The 12,734-nt window shown below is 35.1% G+C and overlaps 2 protein-coding genes across 3 annotated transcripts; both read left to right on the forward strand.

Annotated features, from left to right (window-relative positions):
• The first annotated feature begins 249 nt into the window (after positions 1–249).
• LOC132175443 (hydroxyproline O-galactosyltransferase HPGT1) lies at positions 250–6,281 on the forward strand. 2 transcript variants are annotated; one of them, XR_009439427.2, is made up of 13 exons: positions 250–561; positions 663–726; positions 1,276–1,325; positions 1,404–1,597; positions 2,413–2,476; positions 2,556–2,628; positions 3,036–3,159; positions 3,441–3,528; positions 3,624–3,674; positions 4,265–4,336; positions 4,722–4,831; positions 5,731–5,835; positions 5,919–6,281. XR_009439427.2 is itself a non-coding variant. In XM_059587394.2 (12 exons), the coding sequence occupies exons 1-12, from the start codon at positions 449–451 to the stop codon at positions 5,751–5,753; spliced, it is 1,026 nt and encodes a 341-aa protein (XP_059443377.2). In that variant the 5' UTR covers positions 250–448; the 3' UTR covers positions 5,754–6,281. The 2 variants fall into 2 exon arrangements, 1 of the variants encoding a protein (XP_059443377.2); XM_059587394.2 differs by having other exon boundaries at positions 5,731–6,281.
• A 2,391-nt stretch (positions 6,282–8,672) lies between these two features.
• LOC132175830 (G-box-binding factor 3) lies at positions 8,673–12,100 on the forward strand. The gene is made up of 5 exons (XM_059587892.2): positions 8,673–8,854; positions 9,849–9,951; positions 10,255–10,460; positions 10,794–10,997; positions 11,620–12,100. Exons 2-5 carry the CDS (start codon positions 9,903–9,905, stop codon positions 11,839–11,841), a joined length of 681 nt encoding a protein of 226 aa, XP_059443875.1. The 5' UTR covers positions 8,673–8,854; positions 9,849–9,902; the 3' UTR covers positions 11,842–12,100.
• The last annotated feature ends 634 nt before the right edge of the window (positions 12,101–12,734 follow it).

Below are 12,734 nucleotides of genomic sequence, written 5' to 3' on the forward strand. Positions count from 1 at the left end.
ACTAAAAATGATATGGCTATTAAAATCATCTTTAGATCAAAATTCAATAATGATCAATCACAAGCTCAATTATAATTTTAATAACCACTAAATTTTTAATAGAATACAAGCTTGCCAAAATGGTTATACGGTTAGGGATTTACGGTTACTTGATTAGCCGTTTGCACACCCCTAGACTAAAAACTGTTAGGACGTCTCCACGAATCATTTACGAGCAATGCATATGATGACCAAAAAGAAGAGGTGGGAACTAAAAAAAAATCCACAACATTCTTCTTCAAAAATTGCAAGTCAATTCTTTGCTTTCAGATTCAAACTCAACAGTCATCTCATCGAGCTCCCAATCCCTCCAGATCGAACGGTAAAAAACAATCCAATCACAATCAAAGTCGATGATCCCTGAGTCACTCTCTCTCTCTCGGATTCTCTCTTGACGAAAATACTCTAAATGCATCCCCGAGCACCTCCGAAGCGGCCGTCCGGTTCGAGTTTCGAGTCTCGGGTTTCGGTTCTCTTGCTCGCTATGTTTGCCGCCATGGCCACGGTTTATGTCGCTGGCCGGTTTGGTTCTTTTTCTTTTTGTGTAAATTTTGCTTATTCTAATTTTTGTTGTGGGAAATTTTTGTTCAACGAGTGTTTGATGAGAACGTGTTTTTGAATAGGCTATGGCAGGATGCGCAGACCAGAGCGTATTTGATTCAAGAGCTTGATAAACGAAATGGGCAGGTAATTAATTTTATTTTCATTCTTTGTGTCCAATTTAGTTTTGTTAATTGTTATGTATTATAGATGAATTTATGGTTAAAGAAAGTAAAATTTGTTTGGTAGGAATGGTTTCTCAATTGCTTAATTGGTGAGTTTATGGGCATTATTTAATACACCATTGTGTTCTGGTAATCTATTCTTCACATCATTCAAACGGGTTTAATGTTTTCAAAAAATAAATAGAGAAAAAATGATTTGTAAAAAGCACAATGGAGTAATTCGGTTCTAATAGGATGCAATAGTCGAGTAATTGACAGTACCAAATGATCGGATCCCATGCGGCCTTATGCACAGCCAGCATTGCCTGGTGTTGTTTTTGATGATGCAATATTTAGTTGATGGACCGTAGGTAGGAGTATAAAGGGTTGTTTTGGTTTGCCAAGTCACTAATTCTTGGCCCAAAATGTTGTTTCTCATAATGCTGCACTGTGTTTCCTCTATTTGCAAGGTTTTGTTTGGTTGTTGTATCCATGAGAAATATTAAGGAACCAAATTGTCATGCATTTTCAGGGTCAATCTGCCATATCTGTTGACGATACACTAAAACGTATAGGCTGCAGGTAATTTGATTCTAGCTATCCAGCAAATTCGACAAACTATGATCTCAAGCTTATGGTACCATTCTTTTTACTTTCTAGGGAACAGCAGAAGAAGCTGTCAAACCTTGAGATGGACCTGGCTGCAGCTAGACAGGGGGGTTTTGTTCCAAAGCAGTTGTCAAAAATTGATGGGACTCGATCTAAGAAAAAGATTTTGGCTGTCATAGGAATTATTACAACATTTGGCGGAAAGAAAAAGAGAGATGCTATTCGCAAGGCATGGATGCCAACTGGTAACTGTTCTTTAGTTTATTCTTTCCCTCGTTTAGTATGAGTGAAGTATAAATAATAACATATTCAATGCCGTAAATTCAAAACATTTCACTAATAGCCTAGTGAACTAAATGGGTTCGAATATGATGAGATAAACCAACTTGGGGGGTGGATGAAGTTGGTGGAAAAGTAGGTGATGAAATAACATTAATTTCTTATGTTTGAATTAAATCTGCATGACTGGTGGAGCAACAGTTACAAGATGAATTATAATTAGTTCCTGAAGATTGAGCGTGAACAGCAATTTTCTTACAAATCTATGCACAGAATGAATCTTTTGCACAAAGGGACCATACTCAGTTATACACCTAGCTATTTTGGCATGTCTAACCATGAAATGTCAAAAAACTATATTGGCTGTCAAGATGGTGCCTTTTGGGCTTGTTGTAATCCCCTATTTTTTATTTTGGCTGATGAGGTTGTTGGGGCTCTGTTACAAGATATTTTACTGTGATTGGTTTGACTTGGATTTGACTACCCCTATTGCGGTTTTTTTCCTGTTTCAAGTTTGTTATGGATTACCTTAGTCGCACGATACATAAGTGGCCAGCCACAAATCATATTGAGGCCTAAAAATAAATTTATGCTGGTTCTTTTTAGATAAATGAGTTCATCTGGTTCACTAGGATATATGAGGATTTTATAATGGTATATAGATATATTCTGTTTCTGTGACTCTCTTTTCAAAATTCATCACTTCTATGAGTATCTTGTACTGCTAATTTCAGAATTTTATACCTGGATGGTACTTAACTGGGAAGTACAATATATGCAGGTGCAGCTCTAGAAAAATTGGCAGATGAAAAGGGCATCATTGTGCGATTTGTAATAGGAAGAAGGTCTTTGTTTAGACAATTCAACAATTTTTAAAAGAATTGTCTAAGGTTCTTAGTTTAGTCAAGTTTATATATCTTGCAGTGCAAATCGTGGAGACAGTCTGGACAAACAAATTGACGACGAAAATAGGCAGACCAACGATTTCATCATTCTTGTATGTTTAAAGTGTTTGCTGAATTTATCTTAACAATATTTAGTTGGGTTTAGAGTTTATATGTTTTTCCCATGCAGAGGTCTAAAATTTTAAAAGTTCAACAGGTCTGAAAAGTAGTTTTAAAATTTTTAAGCTTTTCTAAGAGAGTTGGTTTTATATTTATCTGCAGCTAACATCCTACACCAGTTATTGGGGCCTGTTATCTTATAAGTGTATATCTGTGCTCTTTGTTTGTTCGTATTTCCTATTCTTCTACCATGATCCCAGATCAAAATTTGAACACATGCTATGTTGTTAGTTCATTATCACTTGTTAATGGTGAAGTTGGTAGGTAGCCGTTTGTTTGTAGGAATTCAAACTAGAAGTCAATATTAGTATGTTACTTCTTTTGTCTATCTGCCCTACAGGAAGGTCAAGTGGAGCCACCTGAGGAGCTTCCAAGAAATACGAAATCATTTTTTATTCATGCAGTAGAGAATTGGGATGCTGAGTTTTATGCTAAGGTCAATGATGATGTGTATGTTAACATTGGTATGTCCTTAATCTTTCTGGCAATCGACAAAGTAGTGTCTCCCTCTAGCACTGTGTCAGACCTGCACAAAATTTTTCTGGTTTGCAAGAGAGAAAACCTTGTAGGCTGTGGGAGAATAGTTGCATGAAAAATTAAGATGAGTTAGAAAAAGAAGTAATAAGCAATAAGAAAAAAGCAAGAGCTAGCCCTTCTTCATTTTAGAGAACTTGAAGTCTCTATGCCTAAACAGATTGTTGGAGTAGTCTATGCTGATCCTTTTGGCTTATCCTTTGTTATACAGATGCCCTGGGAGCAATGCTAACTACACATCTGGATGAGCCTCGTCTTTATATTGGGTGTATGAAATCAGGCGAAGTTTTTTCTGAGCCGTGAGTTCAATTAAAATGTTTATTTGATGGCAGAATGGTGTATTATTATGGTTTTAAGTTTATCTTTTCTTCCGTATATTGCCTGAATAATGTAGGACCCACATATGGTATGAACCAGACTGGTGGAAATTCGGTGATAAAAAAGGGTGAGTATTGCATTGTTCGGTTTTTACCTTTTGCTTGTAAAGTTTGATATTATAATTTCCAGAAAGTGGCTAGCTCAATTGTATACTTGATTTAACTAGACATATTTAAGTCTTTTATGATATCTGTTTTGTGGCTGCATATTCAAAATACTTTTCTTCTTTATTATGAAACAAGCCCCTTGCTGCAATTCCCTCTTAAAATTTGTGTGGAGATAAGATGAGTGGAAGTAGGCAATGGTTGGTATCTAGAACTTTTCTTACTGTTCTATAAGGTGTATAAGTGCACAAAAGATTTAAAAAGAACCAAAAAAAGGAGAAAATTTGTCCTCCCCTTGAGAATAATTTATTAATGATGTAATGAATTGATTGTTGCATTCTGTTGCAAAGTACTACTGTGATTCCCACAAATCAATTTGTGTAAAAAAAGTAACCTGTAGATGCTGGATGCTTTGTTTTAAAAAACTAAGTAATGCCAAGAACCTAATATGCATGCATTCACTCAGGCAGTGCAACTTGTCGCTCTTAATTTCCCATGTTTTGATGCCTGCCTTTTCAATTTACTCAAAAGAATTGTTTCTTGTATGGGGCAGATACTTTCAACATGCTTCTGGGGAGTTATATGTCATTTCAAAAACACTGGCTCAGTTCATCTCAATAAACAGGTATTTTCTTTATCTTTTATAGTAAGATTAATTAATATATAGACACATTTCGTGAGAAGAGGGAGCTCAAAAATTTGGAATGCTCCATTAATTTTGAGGCTAGAGGCCACGGCTCGAATAGGGTCATTGGCAAGGTGATGTAGGTTTGCCTATTGAGGTTAGGGTTTTTGAGGGTTTTGGGGTATCAGATTCTTTAGGACTCTTTGGTTTTTAGGGTTGGTATAGGGTCTTCTTTTTGTGGGATTTTGCGGGTTTTCCTATGTATACTATCTGTATACTTAGAGGCGCATTGCACTTTTTTTGATATACAATATTACTTATCAAAAAAATATATATATAGACACACTTCGCAGAATTGAACTGACGTCTTTCTTTGGTTCTCCAGATCTAGTCTTCGTATGTATGCTCATGATGATGTTAGCACTGGATCATGGTTTATTGGGCTTGATGTGAAGCACATTAATGAAGGGAAGTTTTGCTGCTCCTGGTCGTCAGGTCTCTCTCTCTCTCTCTCTCTCTCTCTCTCACGCACGCACAAACTTGTGTATGCATGCACAGAGTGACCCACCAGGGCTACCACAGAGTATGATTTTTGCACTAAAGAAAGAAACAATTGAGAGCAACTGAGCAACAAAGGGTGTGGCATTGTACTCAAAGTGATTTGTATGTGTGCCAAGTGCGCATGGTGAAAGGGGTTTAGTTTTATGCTATGATTTGTTTCTCATCTGTTGGTTCTTGCTTAAAGGACTCAACCTTTTTATTGCAAAATCAGAAAAGTTTCATTTTTCATACACATTTCTGGTAATAAGAATTTGTTCAGTTTATACCAGCACATGGGAATATGGCTTTCTCCAAAGTTTTGGCATGAAGGAAAAATTTTGGGTTTGTGGGGAAAATTGAACACTAATCCCACCCATCTCCCTTGGATGCTACACATGTTCCGGTGATCCGGTGTGATACAACAGTTTTGCTGAAGGGAAGCGTTTTAGATGCCATGTCTAGTTAGTCTCTATTTAGACTTGAATACCTGATATGTTCTTGCATTCCGCAGAATAGCGTCTTACAAGATATTTTTTTCTTGTGTCCTGCTGAAGGGAAGCTTTTTAGATGCAATGTTTAGATAGTTTCTATTTACAATAAGATACATGGTGTCTTGTTTTCCTCCATTGCAACCTTTCGTTGAAGGTGGAAATGCACATGCACATGCACATTTACAAAATGAAGATTGAAGAAATTATAAATATAGTTGAGCTTTCGCTCGATTTCGTTCTGGATTGGGTGCTTTTACTTTCTATTAAATTATGGTTCTGACTTCCAAATATTGTTACTCTCAAAAGGGACAGGGTTATTTATACCGACATCTTTGTTTATATAATTTTTCCTGCATGTCTCAGGGGCTATTTGTGCAGCTGTGTGACTTGAGTTGTCTCCATAATGAGTTAAAGAAACCACATTGGTACATATATAGCAAGGGAAGACCATTATTCCCATCACACCAGGTGTGTGTTTTTTACCGAATTCGCGAAGTGATACAGGATTTTTTTTTTTTTCTGCCAAAAGTTGATTTCCGGCTGTCTCGAAGCATGGATTTCTTGCTTTGAGAGATTTTGAGTACAGATCCTAACCTGCTAATCAGTAATTTTCAAGAGGCTGCAATGGATATAGGAATCGAACGTAGTTCTCATCCTCAAAAGACTCCGAAAGATCTAGTGCAATCCTATGCATGATGTATTGTAATCAGCTCTATTTTCCCCCTCATTCTTTCGATTCTTTTTTTTTTTTTTTTTTTTTTTGAAGAGTTTTTCTGTATATTTTTGTCAAAAGTCTAGAAATAAATTGTACACTCAAGCTGAGGATTTCATATATTAGGACAATTGGAACTTGAGGGAGAAAAACTACAAAAGGTACATGCATGAGTATATATGATCGCATGTTTCCACTGGGATCATGCACTCTTTATATAAATACTCAATTTTCGATAGTGATTACATACACCATGTTTGGTTACAGAGAAAATCCAATAAGTAGGAAAATAATATTTAGGCCAAAAAGCTCAGACTTAAAAAGCTTGAACAGACCAAACCATAATAGAAAATAGACGTCTTTCAAGAAGAAAAGGGTCTGCCTCCAACCCTAAAAGAGAGCATCGAGCTCCATGGAAAGGCAGGAGAATGGCATCAAAGCAAACAAAGTTATTCTGGAAGAAGAAAACTGTGAATCTCCCCCACCTGTGACGGATGCAATGTTGTAGAATTGCCGTGGCATGTAATATTGAAAATTGATGCATCTAGATTTTATCTTCCCGGGCTCCGGCCAGGCATCCCATTTCGGGCGCTAACCAACCTAGACTCGCATTGGTTTGGCAATGTCATTTCGGGCAGCCGCAAATGATCATACTCATACCATACTACGAAATACTCATCACTCTCTCCACCTAAAAAGGTTCAAGTCTCGATGTGCTAGCAGGTTTTTGGATAATCTACAACGGAAAAGGTATGGGAGGACCACTTTCACTGTCCTCCATTACAGTAGCAGTTGGCATTTGATGTTACTTGGCTCATGGCATAGGAAAGGTTATCGGGACAACTCGTTAGAGTCGGTGACCCAAAATCTATAGCAGAAAAGGTATGGGAGCACCACTCTGACTTTCCACCATTACAGTGGCAGTTGACATTTAATATTACTTGGCTCGTGACATAGGAAAAGTTATCGAGGACACTTGTTGTCAGAGTCGGTGACCCAAACTCTTTGACAACTACACGCAATCCAGTCGAAAGGTCACTTGTGGCAAGGTCGTTTAATGAAGGAATGACCTTCGATCCATTTTAAAAAAAAAAAAAAAAAAAAAAAAAAAACAAGGTTCAAAATGGAAGGTAAGCGCTTCATCCATTCATTCGAAGCATACACTAACTCCAGAACTTCTTCCTCTCAGGAAACAAGGGTTTTTTATCAAGTCATTTATTGACTTAGGCATGAAAAGCATTTTCGTCGACTCATTCTGACAGGCTTCTAAGCCAATCTTCTTAATGATTGTAGATCCCCTCGCTGACATTGTACTTCAATTTAGCTTATTTTCTAATAAAACAAAGCTTGTCAAAGAGGTCATTTGCCCTCTCTCGCCCTAACTACGCTAATGCGAATACGGTTAGATTTTAAAATTTAAATTGATTTCTATAATTAAATAATTCATATCTTTGTTATTTAAGTATACAACTGATTGAAATGCAATGAACTAAAACAAATTGAGACCTTTAGAGGTGATAAATATTAAAGCAGTAAAATTTGAATTATTTAATATAAATAATAATTAAAATTTAGAAAATTTACCATAGAAACATTTTAAGGAATTTAGATGATCAAAGAGGTTCTATTTCTAGTTATTCATGGCTTAGGAGTGTTCATTTTGTTTTGTTGAACCTTTTTTTTTTTTTTTTTTTTTTGAAATCATTGGGCAAATGTTGTTGGGTTGGATTAAAATCCTTTAAAATTTTTAGAGTATTCTACCATATAATTTTTTTAAAATTCAACATTTATCATTTTTCAATACTCAAATAATAAATACGAAGTTGGTTTAAAAACAATGGTTAGATTAAAAAAAATCTATATTATAGGATCAACATCTCCTAGAATTTATAGTATATTAAATTTCTTCAAATCTCAACAATTTTTTGAAATTAAATAATTCAGATTCTGTCCTATCAATATTTTTAAACATACTTATTTTGAACACTAAACTAAAAGGGAAATGCTGGGTGTTTTTCTAATGTTCTCTTGGTATTCTTCCAACTGTAACGTGACTTTTAAAATGATCATTAAATTTAAGATTATCATTATTGACTTTTAATTTATTAGTAATTTTAAAAGCCACATCATAATTGAGAGGATAGTTGGAGAACATTAGAAGAATACCTAGTATTTTCTTAACTAAATTATGATAAATATCGAAGTAAAATACTGTTTTTAAAAATTATTTAATTTCAAAATAATAATTGAGATTTTTTTTTTTTTTTTTTTTGTAAGAATAATTGAGATTTTGAGATAACACGATTGAATAACTTTTTGAGTAATGATTCTAAAAGGACTCATTACTCTAGTGACTCCACCCAAAATAAAAGGAAAAAAAAAAAAAAAAAACAAAAAAAAACAAAAGAAAGAAAAAGAAAACAAAAGCGAAAAGGCGCCACGTTATGCTAATACTTTTTGACACCTCTACGGCACCCCGGTCCTACGCCGACAACACGTTGGCCAATAACAGCGTGACACCACCTACCTCTTGCTTTTCTAAACCGTCAATCACAACGCGCCGCTTGACGTGGCAGTTCCCTCTTTCTCTCTCTCTCTCTCTCTCTCTCTCTCTCCCCCAACAAAATCCTTTTTCTTTCCCTCCAATTCCAGAGAGTTCGATTACAAAACAACGAGAAACCGAAGAGCTAGGGTTAGGTTTTCCTTGCCTCTTCGAAATAGTCCCTTTCAGATCTCTTTGAATATTAGGCGCTATCAGGGATTCAAAGTTTCGAGGTAGGTTTGGTTTATAAATTTATCAGTATGTATATCCCTTTTTCTCTTTAGATTTCATATTTTATCCTCTAATTCATCAATATGATATTAGAGGGAAATTTTCTGTGTATATGTGTAATTTCAAATGAAAATGTTCTTAATTCGTCAGTTTATTAATTAATCAATTGGTGTTCTTCGATCAAGTTGTAGTAAATAGTATGTAGTGTATCTAAATGTATGCTATGGAAGCTTGTTTTAAGGGAAATCTCATCATCTCGCGTGGAAATATGTTGGGGGATATTTGAATCATTGAGATTTACAAATTGATGCAATGAAAGGGGTTTAATTTTGCTTAATTTATTGAAAGTACGCCTCTTTGTTGTGCTTAATCGACAAGTTTGCTTATAATGATAATTAATTATAGATTATGTCGTGTATTTGATCAAATAAATTTCAATCATATGAATACCAAGCAATAGCCTAAAATGGGTGTTTTCATGTGATCGTGTCGCATATGTGGTTTTATGGTTTTCGGACAATTGTGTGTTCATGTGCAGTAATAGTGGAGACTGTTATCAAGTTTGTTAAAGTAATGATTTAAGTGATTAAATTTACCTCTTTCTATCAGCGTAAGTTTTTGGGACAATTAGTGATTTAAAATGGTATTAGTGCCAAAGGTATGGAGATCGAACTTTGACTCTGTCAATTTACTCAATTTAAATTAAATATTTTACGTGTTGGGTCTCACCTATTAAAAGGGAGGTTAAGCTCACACATTAGGGGGAGTGTTAAAGTAACGATTTAAGTGATTAAATTTACCTCTTCCTATCAGCTTAAGCTTTTGGGACAACTGGTGATTTAAAAAAGTTTTACATTATTAAAGCACATTTTATTGAATAGAATGTTTTGATAGATGAAAATGCTGGAAAATTTGGAGTAAGAATTCCATTTTATTTGATCTGGTTCTTTGTTAACTTCTCTCTTGCTCCTTTATATTCTGTCTGTTGATTACTAGATAACTTCAAAGCATGAACTCAGAGGAATAGGCATGCGAAACAATTGAGGAATAATGGGCCATACTCAGAGGAAAAAGGGGTCTAAGAGAATGCTATCTACTGGTACGAAAAAGTTTTTAAGTGATAGTTATATCTTTTGTTCAAAGTTTATGTGTATCCTTTACTGGGGAGGTGAGCTTTATTTAAAAGGGATAAATGCCTCTTTGGTGAGGTTTTGAAATGCAATTGTAACTTTTTTCTCTTGCCCCCTGTCCACCGATTTTGATTGAAAAAGGGGGGATATTATATTTCATCCTTTGGGGTTAACTTGAATATTGGTCCTTGTTGCTGATCCAAGATAATTGTTAAACGGTTGGAATCACTTAATGCTAACTTTATTTGTTTGCTTAATTATCTGGGCGACAGATGACAACATGAAAGTCCATACTCGGGTCAGTCCCTTAATTGAAGGGAAAGCAAATGGAAGAACTACAGGAGTTTCTGAGAGTGCTCCTGCCCCTGCCAATCTTGTAGGAATGTCCATCGAATTCCCAAATGAGAAAATAGAAACGGGTGCTGTGTCTATTGGTTCTTCTGCTGGGACAGGGCCAACTTTTAGAGGTTTGGTTCAGGTACGGAAGTATCTTTACCTTTGGGCTCAAAAAATACACGTCTATCAATATGTGCCTTAAGATGAGCATAAAACAAATGCTATTTTGATTAGACACAGTTACTAGTCTGAATTGTGAACTCATAGGAAGATGACAGATTTTTCTAAATTTTGTGAGCAAGGTTGAGGCAGTCAATTTAAGACCCTGAGGGGCAGTTTGTGCTGAAACGTTATTCTATTGCTGACTTTTGAGTTTTTCTTTTTTTCTGAATTGGAAAGTAAGACAACTTAAAGAAAATGCATAGAATCGCTCTGGTACATTCTCACTGTTCATTTTGGATATTTACTTCCTCAGAATGAAAAGCAGCTGATACGAGAGAGAAGGAAACAGGCTAACAGAGAATCCGCTAGGAAATCTAGGTTGAAGAAGCAGGCTGAAGTGGAGGAACTGAGGAGGAAATATGGATCCTTGGATGTGGAGAATAAAGCCCTTAGAACTGAATTAGTTAATCTGAAAGCGTATTCAGACAAATTGAGGCTTGAAAATGCTGCATTAACGGTACTTTCTTATAAAGTCAGTTAATTTGTTTCTCCAGCACTTGCATTTGTTTTTTTAACAAAAGTAAACTTGTTTTATCTTCTATTTTGTGCACTGACTTGCTAAAGTTTTGGTAATCGGTATTTATTGTTTAATTTTTGTTTGATACTTGCATTCTCTGTAGTTATTTCCCCAAAACTGAGCATTTTCTTCATATATGGACTTAAGGCCTTGATTTATAGTACACTGTCAGGGTTTTCTGTTGCTGACAGAGATAATATAGTATAACTGGAATGGCATATTAGCTGAGTTTAACCGAGCATGTCAAGAGTGAAGTGGCTTTTTAGTCATTTTACATTGAGGATAATCAAATTTAATGGCTTTTGGAATTTTACAAATTATGATATGAATGTTTCTTTGGAAATTAATCTGTTCAAATTGGTTTGTTTCCAAGAGCTGTTGGGTTGGGCTGAATTGGGTGACCGGGAAGCTCCCAAAGCCAGTCTAAGAATGATAATTTGGGAATTTATGCCTGTTGTTAACTTGTTATGCTGACGATGTGTGTTTCAGATTCTCTCTTGAGCAAAGCTGTATTTGCACTCATTTCCAGCTGGAGCTTACATACATTAGTTTAATTTTGCAGGAGAGGCTGAAAAGTACACAGGTAGGGAAGCAAGAAGGGATGGTTGGTGCTGAGATTCAAGCTGCTTTGTCCCTATCAAACACTTATGTGAATGGTCTTAACTCTGATTCTGCGAGCGGGAATGTGCATTGGGAAAGTGAAAACCATGAGAAATCTGACTCTAGAACTAAGCATCATCAATTGAAAACAAGCTTTAGGGCTGATGCTGTTGCCGCTGGATGATCAAGACATTATGCTTAATTTTGTAGTTTTTTTCGAAAGATTGAAACCCCAATTAACGCTAAAGTGTGATTGGTTTACAAGGAATTTGACAAGTACTTTTAAGTTATTAGATTATAGGTGTCTTTAAGTGGAAATTAAAGTTTTCCATGGATAGGATAAAGGGTGGGTATTCTTTATTGGTTATTGCCGATTTTGTGGTTTTGCTAAGTTATTCGATTAAATTTTGTTGGGTTTATTATACGAAATCCTTTAGTTGTTGGCAATCTTTGATATCTATTTTGAGATTAATTTCTGTTTGCTCAGTGTCTCTTGCAAAATGCAATTTGTATTGTCTTCTTCTTAACATTTTTATAAAGCCGGTTTGGACTTTCGAAACAAGTTTTCTTTCTATTCTGATTTTGGTTCTAATTTTTTTGGAGGTTTTGTTTTAACGACCAACGATTTAGAATGTAGTCTTGAGTTCAAAATCAAAGTCAATAATCTAATTCAAGACTATTTTAATCAATTTTTTCTTTTTAAGCCAATAAAAAAAATGTTACAAGTGGAAAATTTTTCTCGTTCTTGATAAGTAAGAAGCATGAGCTTGGAGGTGGTTCATCTATCGCTGATGACAATAGAAGACATAGCAACATTTTCTATCCTACAATATATGATAGAAATTTTCTCCAAATTAATAAGAAGGAAATATCCTTCAACGCATTTAAAATATTTCATTCGATCTGATTTGGTGGAAATTTATATCCTAAAAAATATGTTGGGGGCTATTAAAGCTACCCATAAACAAACGAGCAGAACATAAAAACTAATAATAATAATAATAAATAAATAAATAAATAAATCACTTTTCCATGATACTTCGGTCAACTAATTACAAAGAGAAATAGTAATTTTTT

This window comes from Corylus avellana, chromosome 3 (genome assembly GCF_965113065.1).
Source record: "Corylus avellana chromosome 3, dhCorAvel1.hap1.2, whole genome shotgun sequence".
NCBI lineage: Eukaryota > Viridiplantae > Streptophyta > Magnoliopsida > Fagales > Betulaceae > Corylus > Corylus avellana.

Coding starts and splice junctions, on each gene's coding strand:
- LOC132175443 (XM_059587394.2), top strand. CDS start 449: ATGCATCCCCGAGCACCTCCGAAGCGGCCGTCCGGTTCGAGTTTCGAG. Junction 562..662: donor ACGGTTTATGTCGCTGGCCG/GTTTGGTTCTTT, acceptor GTTTTTGAATAG/GCTATGGCAGGATGCGCAGA. Junction 1,598..2,412: donor CAAGGCATGGATGCCAACTG/GTAACTGTTCTT, acceptor CAATATATGCAG/GTGCAGCTCTAGAAAAATTG.
- LOC132175830 (XM_059587892.2), top strand. CDS start 9,903: ATGGGCCATACTCAGAGGAAAAAGGGGTCTAAGAGAATGCTATCTACT. Junction 9,952..10,254: donor TAAGAGAATGCTATCTACTG/GTACGAAAAAGT, acceptor TCTGGGCGACAG/ATGACAACATGAAAGTCCAT. Junction 10,461..10,793: donor CTTTTAGAGGTTTGGTTCAG/GTACGGAAGTAT, acceptor TTACTTCCTCAG/AATGAAAAGCAGCTGATACG.